The sequence below is a fragment of the Pyrgilauda ruficollis genome, unplaced genomic scaffold, assembly GCF_017590135.1.
Source record: "Pyrgilauda ruficollis isolate IOZ18807 unplaced genomic scaffold, ASM1759013v1 scaffold119, whole genome shotgun sequence".
NCBI lineage: Eukaryota > Metazoa > Chordata > Aves > Passeriformes > Passeridae > Pyrgilauda > Pyrgilauda ruficollis.
Window position 1 is genome coordinate 992,310 of NW_024510210.1, and position 24,592 is coordinate 1,016,901.

General features: G+C 37.9%; 1 protein-coding gene across 1 annotated transcript; it reads right to left on the reverse strand.

Moving 5' to 3' along the window:
• Positions 1–674: 674 nt before the first annotated feature.
• On the reverse strand, positions 675–24,319 carry FAR1 (fatty acyl-CoA reductase 1). The gene is made up of 11 exons (XM_041485525.1): positions 24,125–24,319; positions 20,286–20,461; positions 18,748–18,927; positions 16,828–17,005; positions 16,161–16,205; positions 15,935–16,053; positions 15,414–15,481; positions 13,727–13,898; positions 6,984–7,113; positions 5,607–5,734; positions 675–3,643 (listed from the first exon to the last, which is right to left on the reverse strand). The coding sequence occupies exons 1-11, from the start codon at positions 24,311–24,313 to the stop codon at positions 3,481–3,483; spliced, it is 1,548 nt and encodes a 515-aa protein (XP_041341459.1). The 5' UTR covers positions 24,314–24,319; the 3' UTR covers positions 675–3,480.
• Between the last annotated feature and the right edge of the window lie 273 nt (positions 24,320–24,592).

The window sequence follows — 24,592 nt, forward strand, 5'->3', positions numbered from 1 at the left end:
TTTTTTTAGTTGTAAAGGAAAGGTCAAACTTAAAGCTGGCAGACCCCAAACCACAGCTTGCAGTTCTTTAGGATTGTATTATTGACCAAAAAAAGGAGGAATCTGTGAAAACTGAATATTCCAACAAATAAAAAATAAAAACCCACAGCATTTTGGTGATGCACTAATTTAGTGCTACCTTTCCCTCCCTGACCATGAAATGCAGATGCCATAAATAACTGGAGTTGCTTGAAATTTTAATCCTAAAGCTTCTGCAAAACCACAGTACCTTTTTTTAAACCACACGAAAATGCAGATGGGTTCACGCTATCTAAATAAATGTGAAACTAATAGTATAAATGAACCCAAGCAATGACAGCGAGGGGGAAAGGGCTTGACACACAAAACAGTCACCATGGCCAGGGATACCTCACCCTGTGTTCTGATACCAGCTGGTGAAGGTTTAGATTCTGGGGGTTTGGTGGGTTTTCTGGGGTTTATGTTCTGGTTTGTGATTGTGAAGTTTTTCTGTTTTGCTGTTTTCAAAATTCACATGACTCAATAACTTGATTTTCAGTTTCTCACAAAGGAAAAGAGCACGTTCATGTATATTAAGATGGCATTTCATTTATCTGGGTATTTTCCACAAATTAAACTAACCAACATAAAAAGATACAATGAACACTATAACAACACTTTCAAGGGATTTGTTTATTTTTGGTTTACAAACAAAGGCACCCAATATTTCTGTTTATGTCTTATAAAAGCTCATAGATTTAGCATTTGTTTCCAAACATCTGTTCCTACAGCAGAGAAAAACATTACAGGAAAATGTCATTTTTTTCCTGGTCCCCAATTTAAATACCAGTAACAGTTCAGCGATAATGTTGTTTCAGTCTGTTCCTCTTCCTATTAACCAGCTGATACCCCTCCTGTAACTTGCTAGCCAAAACACTGAGTCTGCCTTCATGGACCAAAATATAGTTCCAGTATATTTCTGACCAACATCCTTTATGCGCATCCTTTCTTCACTGGTGTGAAGAACTGCAGGAGCACAGGGCTCCCATATGGAAAAAATCCAATAGTTCCAGGTAGAATTTCACAGACTGACCACAGGAAGTGACAAAACCAGCAGAAAAAATGTGACATTGAATCTACTGTCAGTTCAATAGGATGACTGATGAATTGGTGTAAAATACCAACAGGGCACAGAACAGTCTCCAAAGAGGGGAAAAAATAGATTTCTGAATTGGCAAATGTTCAGTGTAGAGGTTAAATAAGCTTAGGCTTAAAGTAATCCCTCTCTTTGTTATTTATCCAAAAGACTAAATTTCTAAGCAGTGTCTTGCACCAGAAGTAATGGGTTCATTGGCTTCAGAGTTCATCTCGATATTAACAAATCATTAGAAGTATCATGTTATAATGTTCATATATTATGTTTATAGTCAGAACAACCAAAATTCCTAAGTGGATTTTTTCACAGAATAACTTTCAGAGTATGATGTACTTATCTTTAGCAAATGTCAGCCACATGCCAACATGGGACAATGGGGTGTCAGTGGACAGGAGGCCCCTCTGAATAAATCTGTAATTCAGGAATGCTTAAGCATACTTTCAGGTCTAGTGAGATACTTGGGAAGGCAGCTAAAAATGTCATACACCTACTGCATCTGTTAAAGTGTAACATCTCCAAGCACAGAAGCCTTAATTGATTTCAGCCACAGTCAGAGGTCTCTCACACAAGGTGTGGTCCTGGACCATTTAGACTTTTCATCACTAGCTTTATATATACACCAGGAATTTTAAAAAGGAATTACAGCTTAACTACTTACTACAGAATATTTAGCTTCAACAAGGAAGCCATTATCTTTTCAAAATGAGATATACACCTGCAGGAAAGGTGTTCTCTTGAAAGTAAGAGTTTTTAGAAGAATAGCAAAATAAGTTCTTTACAAATTTAATTCAATAGGACAAAAAACTACCAAGGGCAAGTAAAATGTAGTTCTTGTGTAGTTAAGTCATTATTTGCCTTTCCAGGCGGATTCAGGAAGAAATTCATCAGTACAAACTGATTTGAATGAACAAACACTGGGCAAGGGTGCTGGTCAGTGCATGAATTAGAGGAACACTACAGTGCTCTCAAATCTGTGCAACCAAAAGTTAAAGGGATCTTCATGTATTGCCTTGGATTAAAGAAATAAGGATTCAATCCTTTCTTACAACTTGCCATTTTTACAAATGTCTTCCCTACTGAAACAAAGTAACATGCAGGAAAAAACCCAGATTTCTTCAGGTTTAAACCTAATAATTTAAGTTAAAAGACAGATGGAAGAACTGTTAACATCTCTTCATTTTGGAGCAAGGTGCATCTTACTCTGCTTGCCCAGTGAAATGAGGTTTTACTAGGACAGGGATGGGAAAGTGTGCTTGTGCATTGGTGTTGACCATGCATCAATTTAACAGCTCAGAGATTTTGAAAAGAATTATTAATTCTTGAAGTATTTGCTAACATTGCTTGCAACTTAAAAACAGGTGTATCTCTTAATGAAAGTCTACAGCTTGTCCAGCTACTAGTACCAGCAATATAAATAGCAACCAAGCATAATAAATTCCTTTTCATTACATTTACCCTTTGAAGTCAGAAGTGCTGGCTCTGTGTTCTCAATTTAAAAAAAATAAATCATTAAAAAGAAGACAGTCAATGACTTTATTTACCCCTCTCTAGATAACACTTCCTTTTATCTGCTCAATGCAAGGATCAGTTCTGCTTTCAGAGTAGCAAATTGTTCATGCCAACACAAATGCAAGTTGGACACAGCCAGGTTCAAGCACAGAACCGAATCACAAAGTGCATTCTGAAGCCCAGATATACAAAAGGCCTTTCAGTAAATAAGGAAGGTTGGTTCATTTTTTAATTTCTTTTTTTCTTTTAAAGCAAAGGAGGCACCATTGTTGCATCCCTACTTTGAGGGGAAGGAAAGAAGTGGCAAAACCTAAAGACAAATTACAAAAGTCCTCAATTATTTTATTTTAGGAGATCCGGAGTCATTTGTACACTTTTGCAACTTGCAAAACCTTTCGTAATTTAGAAGAATTTCAAATAAATAGGTCTACAGCAACTAGTATCTACTATGCCAATATTTATCTTGCTCAATGTGGAGTAAAACTTAAAAGAAAAAAAATCATGTTAAGGCAGATTCCAATCAAACACGTTCCAAATTGCACAGTTATGTTGGTCAGTGGTCTAATATGTCCTCCCCAGGTCAAAGAGTTAAAGTTATCTAAATGCTTTTCTAAGCCAATTCAGTGTGGCACTTGCCCTTTTTATTTGCTCCATTTCCAGGAAGTTACACAGCTAACGTTGCAAATACCAGATCGCTTATTTCTCACTTCAATTAAAAATGAAATTATGCTTCACGAAATGTGAGATGACTACATGTTACAGGGTTTGTGCAGTTAGACCACCATATGCATAGATGTCCTAATGCTAAATTCTCTTCCTCAGTATCTCATTGTGCTGGAGGCTCTGAAGTAGGAGAGGAACTTGTAACACAGACTGACCACAAAGTACCAGATGTTTCTTGCCATTTGTGACCGTGCGATGAAGATACGCCAGATCAGGATCACAAGGATCGTGTTGAAGCCGTAGCGAATGTTCCTTAACCTGGGGAAAAACAACAGCCATCACTAAGGGCCTATGTACAAAGACTCTGAGGAAAAAAGAACACTCTAAACATTAACTTCTGGTGTAGAATACAATTTGTTTATCTGTTCATCTCAAGATGTGTTATGAGTAATGACAAAAGTCAGTACAAACAGAGAAGGCTTTTCACTGCTGAGAAGCAGAATGAAAAACCAAGGAGCAGAGTCAGCCCTGTTGCTCACCACGTGTACTTCTGCTTTAGAGCTGCTTGATGGAACCTCCTAAAGCCAACATCACAGTGGTAACTTACCTATAGAAGGCTGCCAACCAAAAAATATTTAACACTCTGAACTTCCCTTCTCCCCACCATGTATTTAAAACTTCTTAAACATGTAGAAATAACTCTAACTGCCACTGATGACAATAACAAGAAAAAAACCAAAAAACCTCACCCCATTGTAAGAACTCATCAGATTTTCCAGATATTTCCACACTCTTCACTGCAATTTAAACTCCTTCCTTCTCAAGGAAGGATAAACTAAGTGACCTTTTAGAGCAACTGTGCTTTTTAGCAATCTTCTTGTGTGTAGAGATGGAAATGTCAAGAAAAACAACCAGAATTTGCTCAGATTTCTTAGAAACAGAGCAATCTCTTTGGCTCAGTAGATCATGACAACTTATATTTTAAAAGCAGCTGTTTTTAGGGAAATACTGCCTTTATCTTGTTTACAGGTAAGGCTGGGTTTCTTTACAAATTTTATTTGCAGAGAAAAACAGTTTAAATCTGTGTGTTACAAAGGCAATACTTTTCCACTTGAGGATCAAATCTACCCAGCGGTTCCCTAGAGAAAAATGCCCCCTGGGCTGCCAAATCTGGTTAATACTAAGGCAGCAGACTCCAAGTTCAGATTAGAGTTAAGAACTAGGTGGTAACAAAGAGACCAAATTAATACCTCAGAGTAAATGTAAGGCAGAAATTAAACCTCTTATTAAACAATCCACTTACAAACTTTAGAGCTGGGGGCAACCAGAGGCTGCTACAATACAAGATTATTTCTTGAGTCATTTTCACAATGATCCTTTGCTCAAAGAACAGCAGCTATGTGACCATTTCTATGCGCTTTTTAATGGCATCTAAATAGAAATTTAAAAAAAACCACCCAAACAAAACAACCCAGAAGGGACACTTGTTTAGCTATTTCCACAATTATTACAGATCCTGTCTTTCAAAAGTGTATTTGTCATTTTAACATATACCAAACCCCTCCACAGCTGCAAATCCTTGTCTTTAGAACGACAACAACTTGGAGTCACAAGTCACAACCTGGATTGTTTCTCTTTATGCTGTCAGGCTTGCAGACATGATGTAACATTGCAGAACAAGACGATTTTTATTTCACTCTTAAAAAAGAGAAATCAGACAGACTACAGCTGCCTTGATGAATCAGCCAAGAACAAAACAAGGGCAACTGTGCTAATAAAATTCTGGACAGCACCAATCCATCCAAATGGCAGGAATTAAGTCACAGAGCAAAAGCTAAAGGAGGTCATCCTGGAGCAGCAACATCAAAGTGCCCTACTCTGAAGTGCAGAGCCTGTTTATTTACCTGCCTCAAAAGATCACATTCCCAGAACAGCTATTGCTCTATTAAACCTCCCAAAGAAGCCATTCTGACCTGCGTAGCCACGTACCTTTGACCTTCTAAAAGATACTTGGGTAAAATCAAAAACCTGGATTACAGTATCCACACCAGTAATCCCAGACCGATACTGTAACTATTAATTCTGGGAGCAACTCAGGAGCAACAAATGCTTTAGAAAATGCTTCACACCGCTGGACTGGAGCAGAAGAATTGTGGAGAACCTAAACAGTTGCTATTAAGAACAATTAAGTCATTACATGGAAAAGAAAACCTGGACAAATGCAGGGCATATAAAATATAAAATTATACTTAAAAGAAAAAAAAATTAAGATTATACTTACTTATTTAAGTGTTTCCTGGCTGCAGGGAGGCCTGACATTTCCTCATTCAGCACGTATTTCTTTGTTCCCAGGCAGTAATTTTCCATATATTCTGCCCAGTGTAGTTGTCGAACATCAAAATTAAATGTCTGCATAGGAGAAAAGCTTTCACTGTTAGTTGCCTACAAATTCACCTATATATCATTTAAATGAAAATAAATATCTTTATTCCAGATAAATCCAATTTGCCTTTGGCAGAAGAAGGTTATCCTATCCTTAATCCTAGAAACAGTCCAGATTTAGGTTCCATTTCTGATTCCACCACCTGCTTGTGACATAATCTCTTCCAAATTTCAATCACTTCATGCCTTATTTTCCCTTCCAGTAATACTCTTCTCTCCACTTCTCAGTTTTCCTCACTTCCACTGTCTATAAGGAATTCCATTCTAAAAATAACTATTTTCTAGTATGTTGTTTACTTTTAAGCAACAAAATAATTCTAATATGCTCTAAAATTAGCACTGATCTGTGCCAAGTTCACTGTTTGGTAAGTGCAGGGTGCTGTTAGCTTGCTTAGAGTTGTACAGTTATATTTTAAATACAACCATTTGAATGCCTTCTGCAGGAGAGAAGATCACTATGATGAATTTGATACACAAGTTTTTTACTGATGTATTGATTTCTTAATCTCAAGATTCTACAGTAGCAGTGTTTAAATTTCAACAAAATGCAGCAATTTGAAAATACTAACAGTTCAAATTGTCTGGCATTTTGTTTTTCAATTTTTTCCTGAACTCAAGTTGCTAGGAGGAGGCAAGAGGACAGGAAGGGGTGGAAATACCATCCACACAAAAATCACCAAAAGCTATTTTATTTCCTACTTTTAGACAGCTTATTTAGGAATTTGGCAGCTTTTCTGCAATGTAACTACTGAATTGATTCTGGAAAACACTTCAGTAGCAAAGACATCTTAAGAATGAAAGCTGTTCCAAATGCATAAGGGAATCTGAGTTTTTAGAAGTATAACTGGTAATTTTTATTCTAATGAATATTAACCAAAGCCATATCAGAAGGGAAGTTTAAATTCAGTTGGGCACCTGAGCCATTGTTGGTGGAGGAGGCAGGGAAAATCTAGAGTAAAGTTAAACCTGGGAAGAAACAACTTCTCCTTCTCCCTCAACAAACTGTCATCCTTGTTTCACTCCTCCTTGCCCTGCTTCATCCCCTCATGTCACTGATGTAGCTTTTCACACAGCTCTGGCACATCTGAAAGGAGCTCTCAGGAACCTGCAGTGCTGAGTTCCACCCAGGTCAGCTGCACATGAGATCAGGTCCTTATTCTGCCTTGAACTGCTGCCCCCCTCTCAGCCTCCATGGCCACAGCACACAGCCACTTGCCTTTTTGTCTTCAGGAGTTAGCTGGTTCATCAGCATGGTCATGTTCTCAGTGCTCCAGGTCCAAGAATTGCTGGTAAAGTACTCTAAAAACATCATGGACTTGTGAAGACGTGTTATTGTCTTCATCATCCTGCAATCCGAGGCATGGAGTGGACAGGTTACAGGGGTAAAGGTTTGTTCAAACAAGTGAAACAGACAGTAAGATTTTTTTACCCTCCAATCCCCTACCCCACCTCCAAAAATCCCATCTTGTTCTGTACCTAAAGCATATTATGTTACATCAATAGGATATTTCTGCATAGTATTGAAGTGAACTGCAGCTGTCCAATCTCTTCATAAACCAGAAATTACCACAGTCCTTTTTTTCCTAATCCTACTTTGCAGTGGAATTCTCAATTACCGGTTTTTCTTTTTTATTAGGGGGAACAATATGTTGTCTTCTGCTGGTAACTCTTAGTTTGGGACAGGGAGATGGAACCGTTTTCCCTTCAGCACACTGGAATATTTTGCTGTACTCAAGAGTCTGACTTGACAGAAGTCTCAAACTGCACAGAGCAGAATGTCTGTGTAGGACCTCCCCTTAAACAAGGGAGGAAGTTGCCCTGATCTTCCTGCACATTGTGCAAGACCAGATCTCTATAACAGAACAGAAGTTTTCATTATAGTTACTAAGAGATCAAGGCTTAAAACGACCAGCAGCAAAGGGCAGGAAAATATTTAAGGACACAGATCATAGCAGATTGTGTTCTATGCTACTTCAAAATATGCAGAAATACCTTCCATAATCCTTTATTATGCAGAGGAAGAAACTCTATAAAATCATCACTTGGAATACAAAGAAATTATGTTATAAGGATCAATTTGGGCAAGTTTCTCTTTGATCATACCATCCAAAGTGGGCCAAAAAAAAAAAGTATGAGTCATCCAGCCTCTCAGATGCAAAGCTTCCACGTTTGTGACAAGGAAATTGTTTCAAGTGTCTCAGTGCTAGAGATGGACACTCAATTTTAATAAGTATTAACTAGTACCACATGGCCTAATGCTGTAAAATTCCTGCTTTGGGTCCTCAAGGTATTTCCATCTCACAGAAATGGAAAACTGCTTCCAATTTGATCCTTATAGCAGGACACTGATCATTTCAAGCACAATGGTAAGGGGGGAGGCAAAGAAAGCAGAACCCAGTACTAACAGGAAATGGTTTTCTGAAAGTAAATTTTGCCAAGAAAGATCACAGAAACAATAAAAACAAAGTTTGTTGTTTTTTTTTTTTCTGAAAGCTGCAATGCATTTGAATGCATCTTGATGCACTCATACTTGTAGGAAGGGATATAGTGTATTGTCCCAGAAACTCTTGTAAAGAATTTAGCATTGCATTGCTTGAAGCTGGTATCTCAGTATCTAAGACATTAAAATTTCCTCTTTTTCTTCTTACAGAATGGAGCAACACAAACCACAGAGACTACTGAAAAATGTCATCTCTAAAGCACAAAAAGCATAAATATTTTTTTTAAACCTCAGAGGAATATATCTAATAATTCAGAACTGACTTAAAATGTTAGACCAGCAGCTGATTTTATTACTAAGCACCTCTAGGAGCTTTCAAACACCTGCTTAGAGTTTCACCAGTTGGGCAAGGTGGCACCAGTGAGGGCTGAGTTCAACTGGAGCTCCTCTGATGCAGAAATAATTGGGAATATAGACTCTGCATCCAAAACATATCCTGTACAACCAAGACTAAACTGAACCAAAAAAAAGGGATGTTCATTATGTAAAAAATTTAGGAAAATAACTCAAAACTTGGAAAGCAAAGATCTCACTGGTCAGACAAACCAAAAAGACCGCAGAACTAAAACGCCTAAAATTAGTGCAAACAGCATTTAAGCCTTTTTGCAGAGCTCTGTCCACTGACAGTCTGAAGATTATTTAACCTGACTTGCCCTTTTGAACCTTCCCAGTCTGTGTCCTTATGCTAAGCTGGACAAGCAGCTGAATTTTAGAGTGCTTTGACTGCTACAGTTTAAAATCCTTGTGCCTCTGCAAAACACTAACTGAGCAAATGAATATCTGATTAGATAAGTGTATTTTGAACTTGTTTCTGGACACTGACATTGGTTTTCATGCTTTTCTAAAAATAAAAAAAAACCCTAAATTTAAACTAATGCAAAGATCTGCTGGGATTCTTTTTGTCTCTGCTCATGGATATGATTTTAGAGCTAAGCTAAGCTGATTATAGAAAAAAAAAAAAAACTTAAAATAGGGTTTTTTTCCCTCCCTCTCTCCAACTCAAATTGGATTTAGCAGCTGACTATGGAACCAGCTGATTCAACTCATGAAGGAAAAAATTGTTTTTCTTTGTAGTGTTAGTTTCTTTCTCTGCCAACTCAAAGAATGCAACTCTTCACATTATCTCAGCTGCTCGATCAATGACAAAGTCGGAGGAAGTGCACCAAGTTTCTCTGTGACACTTTGCACTAAACCAACAGGAAACTACACTTCTCTTTGAGGGGAGGAAAAAGCAGCCTGGAGACATTAAGAGATGCCAGCAATGAGTGCACACTGGTCTGGTGTAGCTCTGGCAGACTAAGCTTTAACTTCAATGGCACCACACTCCTCCTGTGAACGGCAACACACACAACTCAAAGCCCAGCACAAAGCCACACAATGGAACTTTATCCCTCAACGTGAAGTTTTGAAGGTTAGTTATTCCAAAGACAGCCACTGGACACGAGTCATAAATACCAACCCAAATATAACCAGTCAGTGCAGGACCAAGCACTGCCTCACACCTTCTCCATCAGCTGAAGACAGAAAAAAGCCAGCCCTGCTGACCATCTCACAGACCTGAGCATTAGTGGCAGGCAGCCAGTCTGGGTGACTTTCACCCAGATTCAAGGTAGAATTTTGCCTCCTGCTTTTGCAGTCCTAACTGCTATCAAGACCAAGCACATTACAACAGTTTGAGAACAACATCACAAGAATTGAAGTTTACACAAGCTAATTCAATTATCCATAAGTTAGGTGGGCTTGTTTCTATACCAGACAATTGAAAGTGACCTGGCTTAAGGCTACAACTGCAATTTCAAGTCTTACACACAATCTATTGTCTCCAAGTTAAAAACAGCCCTGATGTCAAATACAGACTGATCCCCGAGTCGATCTACAGGCTGCCAGTCTGCAAGACTCTGCAGAAGCATTACAGATAATTATTTTTTAAAGACTCCTCTAAAAAAACACAAAACAAGCTTTTAGATTTGTCTTTGAAAATCTCTGATTTTCACCTGCCTGTAAATTTTGAACTGCAAGACACACTACTGAATTCTTATCTTTCCAGCAGCTCTGTGGTTGCTTTAACCACACAATTTAAGCACTGTGAAGATATAAAAATATATTCATGATTACCTCCTAACTAGTTTCTCGTTTGTAAGACAGTAACTACATGAAAGGTGCTTCCAGTTTTAAGAAGCTTTAAATTGAAATAACAGATATAAAAGACCTAATTTCATATCTCCCTCCTTACATCAGCCACACCTTTCCTTCAGCTCTGTAAGAAGCAGTAGCAGAAGAATTGCTGCAGAAATCTCTGAACTACAACTTTAAGTATTTCATGTCACATGCTATGTTCTCAGAGCAGCTGGGAAGATCTGCTCGGTGTGTACTTCTAAAGGCTTTAACATTTCAAATATACCAAACTGCTTTTAAACAACACATGGTTTTGTCATGCTAAGCACTATGCAAAGTTACAGGAGCAAACTATGCCTTGTATTAAAGATAACTAGACAACTAATAAGCTTTGCTATGCAACTAGGTAACTATGGCAAGCTACCAACAACACTACCTTCAAACTTCAATGCTAAGGTTTATCACTACTATTTACATAATTACACAATGCTAGAGCATTATTTAGTATAAAATATTAAATCTTCATTATGCCAGTCCTTTTTGTACATGTTCTTTCTATACAAATTTGGAAGAAATATTACATAGATTATTTCTTCCTTCCCTTTCCTTACCTTTTAATACTATCAGAGAATCGTTAAATTCAAGAACCTTCAACTAGATGCAAAAACAGCAAAAAGATTCCATTTTATCAAAAACATTGCTTCCACAAGTGAGGTACAGGAAAATGGCTTCCCATTGCAGAAAGATTACAACAGATAAGTGCTTTGAAAATAGGAAGATTTTTTCTTTTAATTTTTATTATTATTAACATAATCATTTAATTCTAAAGGATCATAGACCTGATCTATTTCTAGTTTCTTCCTTTTCCTCTACTTGATAAAATTTTTCATTCAATTGTGGTACAACATCTTGATGGTATGACAAGAGTGCAGTTAAACCTGCACAGTGATTTCATTACTTATTTTTCTTGTAGAGACTTCAGTGTACTCAGCACAGAGAGGGCAAGCACCCATCCACGCAAAGACAGGTTAGCAGAGTATTTGTATTCTCTTGTGCTAATTTTATTACATTGTTAATATATACTTGGTCTGCTAAATCACAGTGGAAAAGCTCACATTTTTAATTATGCCAGCCCTTCTTCACTCAGAACAGCGTTATATTGAGTTTAAAAATATCCAGTAGTGTTTCCAAGTCTTTAGAAGTTTCCGAGCACTTGCTACCTGGAAATTAATACCATTCTATCAACTGACAGAATGACCACAGCAACAGCAGTACACCCCTCCAGCCCATCAGTTAAAGCAGCCTCAAAGTACTAGAAAGAAGTGCAAGAGTAAAGATCTGTCTCAAAATTCTTGTTCTTAAACATTAGCTTGTTCCACTAGGATTCAACACTGCACATCTTCCTTGCATCTAGGTATTTGCTCTTACTGCTTCTCTTGCTGGCTCCCATTTTTAAATGCTTCAAAAAAGGAGAGGAATGCTGTCTAACGAAAGCTGCATTCCTGTAAGTGGGTTGTGTAGCCAGCCTAAAAGCTGTGACTGAACCATAACTCGGTATAGTTCAATCTGCCATCTTTTCTCCAAACTGGAATCTTGTGCATCATAGGAAAACCATCCAATCACTGTTATAGTAAGCTAAGTAGGAATATTCATATCAGTAAATAACTCTTTTTTATTCTGTAAAGTATTAATGCCACCAATTGTACCAGTAGTGATGAAAGTCCTAAATTCGATCTTTAGATATCAAGTAAGAACTCAGGGAAAAGCAAAAATAAGATTCAACATTGCCAGTGTTAGAATATAAAACTAAGCTAAATATTCTGAACTGCATGATTATTCACAGCCTCATTTTACTCCCACTGGTCAAATACTCAGCAGACCAGCTGCCTTTCAAAGCCTGACAAGATGCTGGCAGCTCTCCTTCCCAGCCATGTGGAAGACAGGACATTAGCATTTATAGCATAACTATTTTAATGAGGGATGAAGTTTTCATGTCTGTCAGGGAATTTCTATCAATTTTTATTAAAAATAACTTCAAAATGCAAGAGAACCTGGAAGCTAGGATGTTTTATATACACTACCTTCTTTAGGGTTGAAAGTCTTAAAAGCTTTTCCATGTAGGAAGATTATTACACAGGCACAGCTGACTGCCACTGCTGCTGCTCTAGGTATTACTGTTGCAGCTGAGAGGTTTTCCCCTACAAACCATTTACACAGCTCCTTTCTACTCATCCCCTGCTGTGCTACAGTGCTTTCACCCTCCTTGTAAGACAGACCTAGACTACAGGACAACAAATTAATATTGTTTGTGTCAATACACTGTCACCACAGTGGAGGTTTTCTAGTCTGAAGGCAAATGCTTGTGAAGATGTAACATAAGCAATGAGTTAAGGTCATGTGGCTTGGCAAATATGACACAAATTGAAGTGGTACCTTATATACCTTCTCCATGATTTAGTTTAGCCTATTATTTTCACCACTTTAGTTAGCCAAATACTAGCCTAAACATTATAAACTGAATGGAATGCCAAGATGATTCAAACCAACGTACCGTGTCAATTTGTATCATCTACAGGAATAATCTGCAATTAAAAGATCAGTCTCCCGTTCCATTTTCAGTTTATAAAAGCAACAACAACCTTAACACAAGCCACCTCGTAGAGTTTAATGACTGACTAGGATTCTGATCCAAGACATCCCTTGGACAGCATTGTTAGGCCAGTCATTGAACTCTTCAAAATGCAGCCACTGGATTCTTATTGCTTAGTTAGTAAACCTAGATAGTGCCCAGGCCATGTCTTCTTTACAAGTCTCCACCACCTTATGGGCAGTATATTTTTAGCCCTGTGCCTCTTACCATGGTTTCCGACCTGTCAACATGAGCAAAAGATCAAAGAAGAAAAACACTATAAAGTTCTCTGCACACCGGCAGTAATACAAGAGGGGGTTGTAGGAGAATGTAAACTCAGGTATTCTTGCTACTTTTTCTAATGGATATGTCTCGTAATTCTTACTCATGCAGTTTTCTGTAGGAAAAAATAAGGATCAACATATTTTTAGTATTTATTATCTAAGAACAAACATCACTTCTACATCTTTTAATTCTATTGACAACTCAAACCCCCAGATTATCCAACAAAAAACATTCTCATTTTTGCTAGAATGTTCAAAGTCACTTTGAATTCCAGGACCTGTTCTCAGGAAAAAAAGGTTGAGTTTTAGTCAAAAAACATTCAGGGAAAGAAAAAAATACCAAAAAAATTATAATCAACATACAACACAGTGTAAGCATAGCTTTGTTTAAAAGTCAGAGGAACAAACAAGGCAGAGCCAGTCACCATTACCTTGGGCTTCTTCCAGTAATCCTGAGGTAGGTATCATACAGGAATGCTGGGGCCTTATGGCTCACAGCAATCCAGTAATGATATAAAAGGTGATTAGAAGTTAGATTTACATTGGGCCGTCTGAAGGCCTGTTCGAGAGGGTTCCTCTTGAAAGTGGAAATTACATGGTATTCTGAGAAAGAAAAGTTGCACAACAGCTTCGATAATCACCATGTAAAATGTAATGCTTTTCAAAGTACATTACAGGGTACAGCATCAACAGCAGGGTCTTATTTAAATAACCACCCTAACTCTTCTACAATGCACAGAAATTAAAACAGTTAGAAGCTTTTAATTAAAATACTGTTGAACTGGTTCTCATTATAATCAAGAGGTGGTTTGTGCCTTCATCTTCAGTACCATATTTCATTGTAGCTTCTCTCTTTCTGTTCCCTCCCTTAGAAGTTGGTGGTTTCAAACACTGACAACAATTTCAGTTTATAAAGCAAGTAAATCTATTTAAATAGTCATCTATATTTCATGAAGAGGGTTATTCTGATCACTTGTGTGAAGAATTTTAGAACAGATTGAAGACCCTGCAGTCATCTGAAGTGATTTGAAATGACATTTTCAACCAATTTATCCAAATTTAGGCATTAAGAAAAAAGCAATTCCTGGTAACACCTGTAAATTCAGTACAGATATTGCAGGATCAGGGTCTTTAAAAGTTATGTGGAAATTCACCCACCTCTCCTTTAAATCTTCTCTTATAACTTTATACTGTTGTTTATAGACAGCACTTAAATACCCTGATTCAAACTGGGATATAAGTGAAGTCAGCAATTTTCCAAGTTTAATTGAAGCAATAATATTTGCAACTACAAATCCACGTAAAATGGGCAAAAGCAAGTAAAATACATTTAAGTTTTGAGGTTAGCTGAAAGAAAAAATAAATCTGAGTTTCAGAACTCAATTTCTAAAAAACCTGAAAACTAATAAATGGTTTTACTATGCCAAACAGCTTGTATTGTTCTTTACAACATTAACTATTACAAAGCTGTTGGCCTGTGGGTTACATCTTAGTCAGGATATCTTATATTTGCAAATAAGTATTCATATTTCCTTGAAGGCTACTCTTCCCTGTACATGAATTCTTCAAGTGTCATGCAACAATCTGAATATTAAAAAAAGCCACCTCAACCAACAATCAACTTAAGCCAAACACAGAGCTACACAAGGGCAAAACTGTTACCAGACCTCTCAATTATGCAGATGTACAAAACATTTAATTGTGGGCTGCTTATTCATATGTTTTTTCATATGTATTTATTGATGTTGGCATTACACCCAGCATCACTACTGCTCCTCTGAGCAACACTTCTCTCCACACACTACCTACTCTCTGTGGATTAGGCCATGGCAGCAGCAAACAGAAAAATCAGCTCTCCCATAGTTTAAGTTAATAATGGAATAAGAGTAACAAACAAAAATACCAATAAGAACCAAACAAAATGGAGGTAATGCTGCAGGGGAAGAGGGAAGAGAATTAACAGTGGAAGCTAATGAGAAAGCACAATTCACTGCAAAATTGGGAGGTATGGCTAAAATACCGGTTTCAAAAATAAAAATGCATTATGGTTTACTGATTATAACCTGTTTGATTTTCCTTTTGTATTAAGGCTAATGAGAAAAAAGAAACATGGCATACCGACTTCACTCCAGTGGAAAGGATTGGTGCCACCTGTTGTACAGTTATACACCATGACTTTTCTTGGTCTGAGGGAAAAAAGATAAGAGAGCAAATTAGAAGAAAAACAACCTCTTCAAACACAGACAACAGAAGACATGCCCAATGTTATCCTTTCCCTCAACAGCATCATTCATATAAAGCAGAAAGCATCAGTCTCATGGTCGATTTTTTGCTTTAGCATCTCGCAGTATTTTTCTCTATTTTTTATTTCAGGGAAGGCATCACGTACCCTACTGCAGGTGTACTGATTACAAAGACCCAGGAAAGAATTTTCACATACAGCTTCACAATATCAGTAGATGATGTCTTCCTCTGGCATAAGCAAGTTATCCTTTGAGAGACTAACCTGTCAGAACCTTAGATTCCTTTGTCCTGAGGGAACAGCAGGACACTGATGAGGATTTCAATACAAGACTGGTTTACTAAATACACAATATCATTTCCAAATATTCAGTACTCTCTTTTGTCACCATTTATACCTATTAATTGCAGAATACCAGGCTGCAGCAAGTGTGGTATTGACAACAACATCTATTGGGACAAGATCTGCTAATGCATCGTTGGAAGCTCTCATTGTTCGAAGAATTCCTTTTCCTGCCTTGAAGAACAAAACAACAAAGAGAGACAGAAGACCCAGCAGTGAAACATAGGAAGCTTTTCTGCCTTCCAAAAGGAGGGGGAAAACTAAGTATATTCATTACTTACAGCAATGAAGATACCACTAGGTCCATTGAAGTTATCAATCCAGCCCTATTAGGAAGGGGGGGAGGGAAAGGATTTGGTTAGAGCATACTGAGTCAGCAGCTTCAAGTGAAACCAAAAGCCTCAGCACAGACAGCTTGAGTTGGTACATTTCCTCCACCCCTTACACATGTAGAAACTACATGTGTAAGGGGTGGAGGAAAAGGAGACCAAAGAGGAGAAAGATTTTTAATTCCATGTTGCTAAATAAAGTTTTTCCATAGCAAATTCTGGCGATGTAACAAGTTTCTATGACTCAGACAAGAGATCTACACGTAGGACACCATGGTTCCTTAGAGAGAGCTTATTTATTTCTTAGTGAATGAACTGCAGTTGTCCATAAAAATACGTTTATGTTCAAAGTATTCAAGTTTACAAGTATTTTTAGACTAGCAACGCAGGTGTTTTTCATTTTTCAACCAAAATAAGCTGAGCTGTATTCTCCTGTTTTTCTTATCAGGTAAGAGAGAAAGCACTAGAACCTCCCACACACAATTCTTGCTCAGCTTTGATGACAGTATTTAGACTCTATATACTGTTATCAGTCATCCAGAAGCAACCAAGACACAACTTCATGGTTCAAGAGATTTTCCTCTACAGTAAGAGGTCAGGTGACAACTCAGGGACTTACAGGAAAAGGCTCCTTCCAGCTGGCACCAATGATGGATGGCCTTACAATGGCAATGTTTAAATTTGCACCTTCCTGCTGCACCACGGATTCAGCTAAGGCTTTTGTGTATGTGTAGGTATTAGGTCTTTTGCCTAACAGTTTAGGAGTAATATCATTCACTAGGTCATCATCCATCCACCTAAAGAAACAAAACAAGAAGCAAGTGTAAATTACTGCATGCTGCTTCACTGGGGAGGTGGGGTGTGAAATGGTGAACTTACCATGACTATTTTTTTCTCATTTAAAGAAAAGACCTAAACAAAAACAAGTTTCTCAGAAAAATCAAGGATTGCACCTTCAGTGCAATCAAAATGCAATCAAAAGAAGCATACTGGCATTTATTTTTTGCCCTGGAAATTCATTCATAACACACCAACCACAGAGCAAGCAGTACACGCACAATAATCCAACTTCTGCCAACCAAGCTCTCAAAGATGGAGTGCAGACACACAAATTAGTCTTTGGAACACGGGCTCACTGCATTATGATCTACAAAGTGATACCACTGCAATGGAGTCCCAGCTGCATTACCAGCATCCCCTCCACCTTTGTGGTGGTGAGCAATCACAACCACCACTGAAACAAGCTGGTCACAGTGTTTCTCCCTTTAAATTAGTTAAATCTTGCAGTTTTGTCTTGCTTCCCAGTTCATATTAAAAACATAACCTTCAGTCATAGCACACAAGTGAGAAAGATGTGCCTCTGCAACTATTGCTACTTTGGTGATCTTCACTGCAAAGCAGGACTTGAATTTTATTTGCTTTGGTCTCTTAGTCACAGAAATGGAATTTATTGTTTCTCACCAATGTCGTGTTACAAAGTGGACACACACTGGACTCCTTTCATGATAAGAACAGGGTAGGAAGAAGAATAGCAAAGGCTAGAGATTACTCTTTTATAATTTTACAAAAGCCTCCCCTCAGGAGTTCTTAAGTACACACAGCTGTCTTAACCCACACCAAACAGCTTAAGTTACATTTGTCTCTTCACAAGTCAGGTATTCAAAAACAGGACCCTTTTGCAATCCCTCCTTTTTTAAGAGTATTTAAAGACAACATTATAAAAAAGGGTTGGCTCAACATGCATTCTAGGTGGTAGCTCACTTGGTTTTAATGTTAGCATTCTTCCACCTAAAATAACAAGTTAAAGTAGGTATTTTAACTTTTAATTAGTTTTTTTCAGTTTCATACTTCTCTTCCAAGAGGTGACATTTTTTACAATAGGTAAGAAGGAAGAGACTGATGTGAAGTTACATTACACTTATCCTACATTGTCACCTGTTTCACAGTTTGACAGCTACTAAGTAAGACCTCAGGACAGTTAATATACACCAAAAAAAGAGTCATTTTTCCAACCCATAATGCCCAATTCAAGACTTAAAGCTACAGAAAACAGATTTTTAATGTCTGGGCTCTCAGCATACCTAACAGAAACACTTCTACGATAAGTAATATTATTTGAGCATTTCAGTCTCATCTTGCAATGGCATTTAGGTGGATGTAGTAGAGGCAGCTGTTCAAGGCACCTCAGTTTTATCCTTTCCTTCACAATGCTGGTACCAGCACAGGTTACCAGCATCTCCTGATTCAGCCAATCATACAGATGAAAGACTGGCACTCTCAGCACAGAGGAGGCATCATGAGTAGATACGAGCATCCCTCTCCTTCAGTACCCCTCCACACCCAGCTCAGCTTAAAGAAACCATAAACCTTAACCCATGTTCCTTACAGAGAAGGGAAGTGTCAGACATGCTATCAGACCTATGGGACAGCATAAGATAACTCTTCATCTTCACAGCTCCTAACTGGGTTTTGGTGCTTCAACAGCAGGAAGAAAAAGGATACAGATTACCCAAGTAAATTCATAAAACATAACACATACTCAAGGGAATCTATCAGTTTCTTGGGATCCACAGGAGGTGGGTACACAACTTCCTCAATCTGTTTCCGATTGCAGTACGCATAGGCGGTGGAAACGTGCATGAACACCTCCAGGTTCTTCATTCGCTGTGCCAAGGAGAGGAGCTGTTGTGTGGCAACCACATTTAACTGCACAGCATCTCTATTGATTCAACAGAAATGTCATTAGTAGAAAGCAAGACAAAAACAAGCAAAAAGAAATTCATTCCTAAATGCCTCAGTGCTGGATATGTAAAGTATCCCTCAATTCTCCAACCAACCTCAAAAAAGCAGCATGGAGACTGCCCTAATTTTCTGCTTAGAATAACATACCACAGTCCTAATCTAGAACACCTCTCAATGTTAATTGATAATTCTCAAAGGATAATTCTCCTTTTCTTACCAGCATCCTTTGATTTCCTCAATCTAAATCCCAACTGTATGTTTTCCATAAAACAAAGGAAAAAATGCAACAACACTAAGCTTCCATAAGATGCACCTCTGAACTTCCAAGTTCACGTTGAGTTAGGTCAACAACTTGGAGGTTTAGTGGGCCAATAAGTGGCAGACTGGCATCTTCTTTTAGGATAGTAAAAGGCTCCATACAGGATGGAAGGAAGGGGAAAAAAAGGGAAACCACCAAGAACCCAGCTCCACTGCTGCTCATTACTGTGTTTAAGGACACTACAGCAGAGTAGGTGTATCTCTACAGCTCCCAGCAGATAACAGCTTGCTGACCAACTCCTATGATTATTTTATAGTTTACATCTTCTCTCCAGCCTACGGACTTGCTGTGGGCACCAGTTTCCTTGTACACAGTGTACTATCAAGTTTCAAGAGTACAGCTAAGCAACACTTCAAAGTCTTTGCAACAGAACTGTTACATTAACAACAACAAAATCGGTATTCCCCCAAAGAATCCCTAAGTTCCAGAATGCTTTATCTCACATTGTTACTGAAGTGGGGGGACAGGAGAGGGGAGCATTATCCCAAAGCAATTAATATCAATGGTAGCTAATTGATATTAGGCAGAGTTTGCTATCTCTTTCAACGAGTCAAAGGAGCTCATAATCCCAGCTGTGTGTACCGCTTTTTCCACCTCCTGTTTTCATCTCTCTCCCTGTGCATCTACTTCTCCCCTACTCTACTTCTTCCAACGCAAACCTCCATTATTAATAAGGGACTTTTGAAAAACAGGAAGAAAAGCTGAGCTGTATTCTCCTGTTTTTCTTATCAGGTAACAGAGAAAGCACTGGAACCTCCCACACACTTTTCTCACAAAACTCTATCCTCTGAAAATGGGTATTCCCTTTCTAACAAGGCAGGCCAAAGGAATAGTTTGTGCTTACCCCTACATACCAGGAGAAAACCTGACATTACTAGGGAGCACAGTAGGTGTAGCTACAGCTTATTTGTAGTTTTTCTACCCATATCTGCAATATTGGACAGACACCTGATTCACCCCCTCCCTTTGAGCACCATTGGTTTGCCAGACCAGGGTAAACAGAATTTTGGACTCACCTTAGTGTTTCATTAAATCTGACTGTAGCAGCACAATGAAATATAATATTAATGCATTCTATAAGTTCTTCCTTGATTGGTTCACTAAGATCCAGTTCAGGCTGTGTAAGTTCACTCACAACTACTATTATTTTTTCTTTGAAGTCTGGCTGCTCTTCTCTCAACCTGTCAAAGAGCTGTCAAAAATAACAGGACTGTAAACTCAGTGAAGGTAAGAGAAACATTTCACTTAAGTGAAGAAAAATCCCACATTCTTTGTCTACACCTCCTAACTTCTCAAAATCATCAGGAAGTTAGAACAGTGCATTAGCAATACCATAAGAACACGTTACAGACTTCCATGAACTATATTTTTTTTTCCAACATAAGGAAAGGGAACAGTCTACCCACTTCCCAAGCTTGATAATATCTGTTCAAATTCTTATATAAGTCATGTTGGACTTTGGGTTTAGAAATCTTGCATTAAGATTGACAAATTTCCATTGATTTAAGAAATGCTATCCTCAAATTATGCCAGTCTTGGAGGACTTCCAGATTATTTAAAAAAAAAAAAAAACAACAAAACAAACCAAAACCAAAAAACAAAACACCAAAACCAAGAAATAGTTTCTCTGGCTAGTCAAAAGAAAAAAGGCATACCACATTAGAACATCTGATTAAGTTTTATCAAATTGGTGTCCAACAGTTCCCCCTGAAAAAAAGTCACCAAAATTATATTCCATCAAGAATTCTTCTCATAAATAGCTGGGTTCTAACCAAGTGGCTTAACATACAGATCAAAATTCTTGCCTCATCTTATTTACACTCATCAGTATGCAAGTTTTCCTGAGCCACACAGTACTGTGGCAATAAAACACCCTTGAAAGTTGCAGAAGAGCCGACCCTTCTTTACCGTCCAGGGGCCAATATCTTGCAACTGCTTCAACACCAGTCAATTATATTGTATTAAAATCATGGCAGTACTTTCTTTTTCCTGCCCAATCATGTGGTTATACCAAACACAAATAGTCAAAGGCATTTCCTTACAGAATGATGTTAATTAATTTTAAACTATAAATTAAGGCACCTAAAGGTTCAGTTTCACAACACTTCAGGCAATGTAAGTTTGCATTTCTACCACAGAGACTGGTCCTTCTAATTTCTTTATTCCTGTGGCTTCTCTGACACTGGCAAGAGCAAGAAGCTCCAGAGCTGTGTGACCTAAAAAAGGTTCAGCTCTTTTTCTAGAGATGTTTTTTCAGCCCAGACATGAGCTAATGCAGCTCATTGTATGGCCACTTGAAGCAGCAGTGCTAATTCTACAGTGAGAACATGGGACATCTCCACTTTTCAAGGCCCTGACTGGACTTTGCAAACATGAAGCTTCACTTTATAAGACAAAGCTGCCAAGACACCATTTAAAGTCTCTGCAACTCTTATGGGTACAGCAAACAGTTCTTACCCAAGGGCAGAAACTTTGTGTAATTTTGAAAAATAAGCCTGCTATGGTTTTGTTTGGAATGATGGCACCTTCCTCCAGGGAGCTGAAGCAACTGCCTGTTGACCATATTAATGTGTGATATTGCATTGTAACAGAAAAGCAGTACCATGGATGAGCTCTTCAAGAGCCAGTTTTTATTTTTCATACATCCACCACATCTGTTATACCCCCTTTCACATCCATAGTCATGCACTATTCCCACACACCTCTCACTAGCACTGACACCAGTACTAAGGAGAAGAAATACCTGGACTGCATGCAATACATATGGCAAATCAGCAGAGGAATTAGATACCTGAAGTCCAAAGAAAGCAGAAACCTCAACACTGTTTTGCTATTTGTAGCTCAGTTTATTTCACATTTATTTTATTTATTACCACATACACCCATTTAGATTTCAAACTCCAAGAAACAGAACGTGGAAACAGTTGCAGAACACTTAATGAGTCCATCTCAATTGTGAAGAATTACTGGCAGTGCCCTTGTAACTGGACAGCTTAAGACAATAGATCCTATTAAAGTTTTCATAGACTTTTGGAACAACCTTGATGACATTAAAGCCATTTAAACAATGGACTTTCAATCTTGTCTGATCATTTGATGAAGACAGAACAAACATCTGGGCCTACTCTACATCTCTGCATAGATGAGCAACTCCATCCCTGCAGGTTCCTGCCTCAAGCAGTAACTCTGCTTACCAGGACTTCTGCTGTGAACCTGCTCCAGCAATAAGTGCTCACCAAGACTCAAATCACATCAGATTTTTATCTCCACAGGAGCTGGTACAGACTACAAGCAGACTTTGACTCAAATTTAAAAGCCTTTTACAACAGGTTTCCTAAAAGTCATACTGAGCCTTACAGCTTACCAAAGTTTAAGTCAGTCCACACTAGTGCTACTTCCCTCTCTGCTCAAATACTCCCCACCTTTCTTTGGGTAATAGTGTATACAAAAAGTGGATTGAGAAATTTTTCCTTTTGCATTTCTGAGCCTAGTCTGGAGATCTGGAGATCCAGGGCAGTGACAAACTGAGGATTTGATGTAGAGAGAACATGCAACTGAATTTTAAGATAGAACCCCACTGTAACTCATTCTTTTGTGTTTTATGACATTCCACAAGACTATAGGAAGATGTTTTTTGAGCAATGAGATACAGTTTTTTGACTGGTTACAGAAAATAATTAACTAGTGAACAGCCATCCTCATATCTGCTATAATCTCAGCTAGTCAGAGTTATAGAAATCCACTGCTGTACTTTAAACAACTTACCCCTAAGTGCATTCATAGCTCCTTATTGATTCCCCTCTAGCACCTTCTAAGAACAAACTTTGTACAGACTACATTGCATCTCAATGAAAAAATTAAACTGCTGACACCTGTGTTTCATAAGAGAAAGGCCTAGATAGAAATAAACAAACTCTGCTTTAGCAAAGTTCATTCTAGAAATCTCTCCTCATCCTGTTCATCCTTCCCATCATGAACAGGATACTCTCTAAGGAGGAAGATGGGCAACAGAGATGGATAATTCTACACTTAATAAGAATGGCCCACCTAGCTCACCAGAATATCAAGGCAATGAGTCTCTTCAGGAGCAAAGTATTTGAGCCAGCATGCACAGAAAATTATTTCGAGAGCCACTTGGATAATTCCACAGCACAGACCTTCAGTGCCTTTCTAGCTGTCACAGGCTGACCAAGAGAAATCTGTAACAATCTGCTAAGCCAAACATTTCTGTTCCACTTACAAATGTACGTTCCTGAAGAGATGACACATTCTTATTTACTGCTAGATCCAATAGCACATTCCAGAAAAAAACAGAAGGCACAAAGTGAAAAAGTAACTTGCTTCAGATCTTTAACAGTCTCAATCCATCTTACAACTCCCAGTCCACTACCTCTTGTACTTGATTTTATATTCTCCCTAACACAGTTTTTTACTTCTCATTTCTGCATTACAGCTGAACATCCTCCTCCTGAATTAAATACAGGATAATTTTCAACTACTGTCTTTGCTAGATACTAACATCTTGAAGCAGCTATAAAAGCACTGCCAGGTCTTAGATTTTGTATTTCTGGTAAAAAAAAAAATAACAAAAAAAAAAAAAAAAAAAAAAAAAAAAAAAAAAAAAAAAAAAAAACCAAAAAACCAAAAAAAAACCAAAAAAACAAAAAACCCCAACCAAACAAAAAAAACCAAACAAAAACAAACAAAAAAAAAACCTCCAAAAAAACCAACAACAACAAAAAAAACAACACAAACACAAAACAACAACTTTAGACAAACTGAAGCTGTTCTCAAAATGAAATGAGAACATCATAATGAAGGACAAAAATGAACTTTGTGAGCATAGGATACATACCTTACAGCTAGTAATTTCTTCTATTCGTGCTTCAGGTGTCTGCTTTGCTTTTTTTCTTACCAGCACATACACTGCTTTTACTTTAGGACAGGATCTGAGCAGCTTTTCCAAAAGCACTTTTCCCACAAAGCCTGTAGCTCCTGTCAGGAGGATGTTTTTTCCTTCATAGTATTCAGGAATGGAAACCATTGTGACCTTTACAAAAGATAAAAACAAAAAGTATGTTAGAGAACTTACAGAGTCCAGATTTGCAGAAGATTGAATAATTATATCTGTGCCATTTATACCTGAAAGAAATGCTTAACAGATTTTCTTTACCTATAACCAGTACCTGAAGCAGTACTTTTTCTCAACATTCTGAAAGATTCCCACAGAGTCACTACAGACATTCCAGATCTACTTGGAACTGCCCCTGTTAACAGTGTTTTAAGGACTGAGACACCCACTCAGCCAGGAAAATAGCCCAAC

What these genes read in the sequence shown, in the direction of transcription:
- FAR1 (XM_041485525.1), bottom strand. Translation starts at nt 24,313, where the DNA reads ATGGTTTCCATTCCTGAATACTATGAAGGAAAAAACATCCTCCTGACA. An exon ending in CTAGTGGTATCTTCATTGCT is followed by an intron (nt 16,054 to 16,160) that starts GTAAGTAATGAA and finishes TTGTTCTTCAAG; the next exon opens with GCAGGAAAAGGAATTCTTCG. An exon ending in TGGTATTCTGCAATTAATAG is followed by an intron (nt 15,482 to 15,934) that starts GTATAAATGGTG and finishes TTTTTCCCTCAG; the next exon opens with ACCAAGAAAAGTCATGGTGT.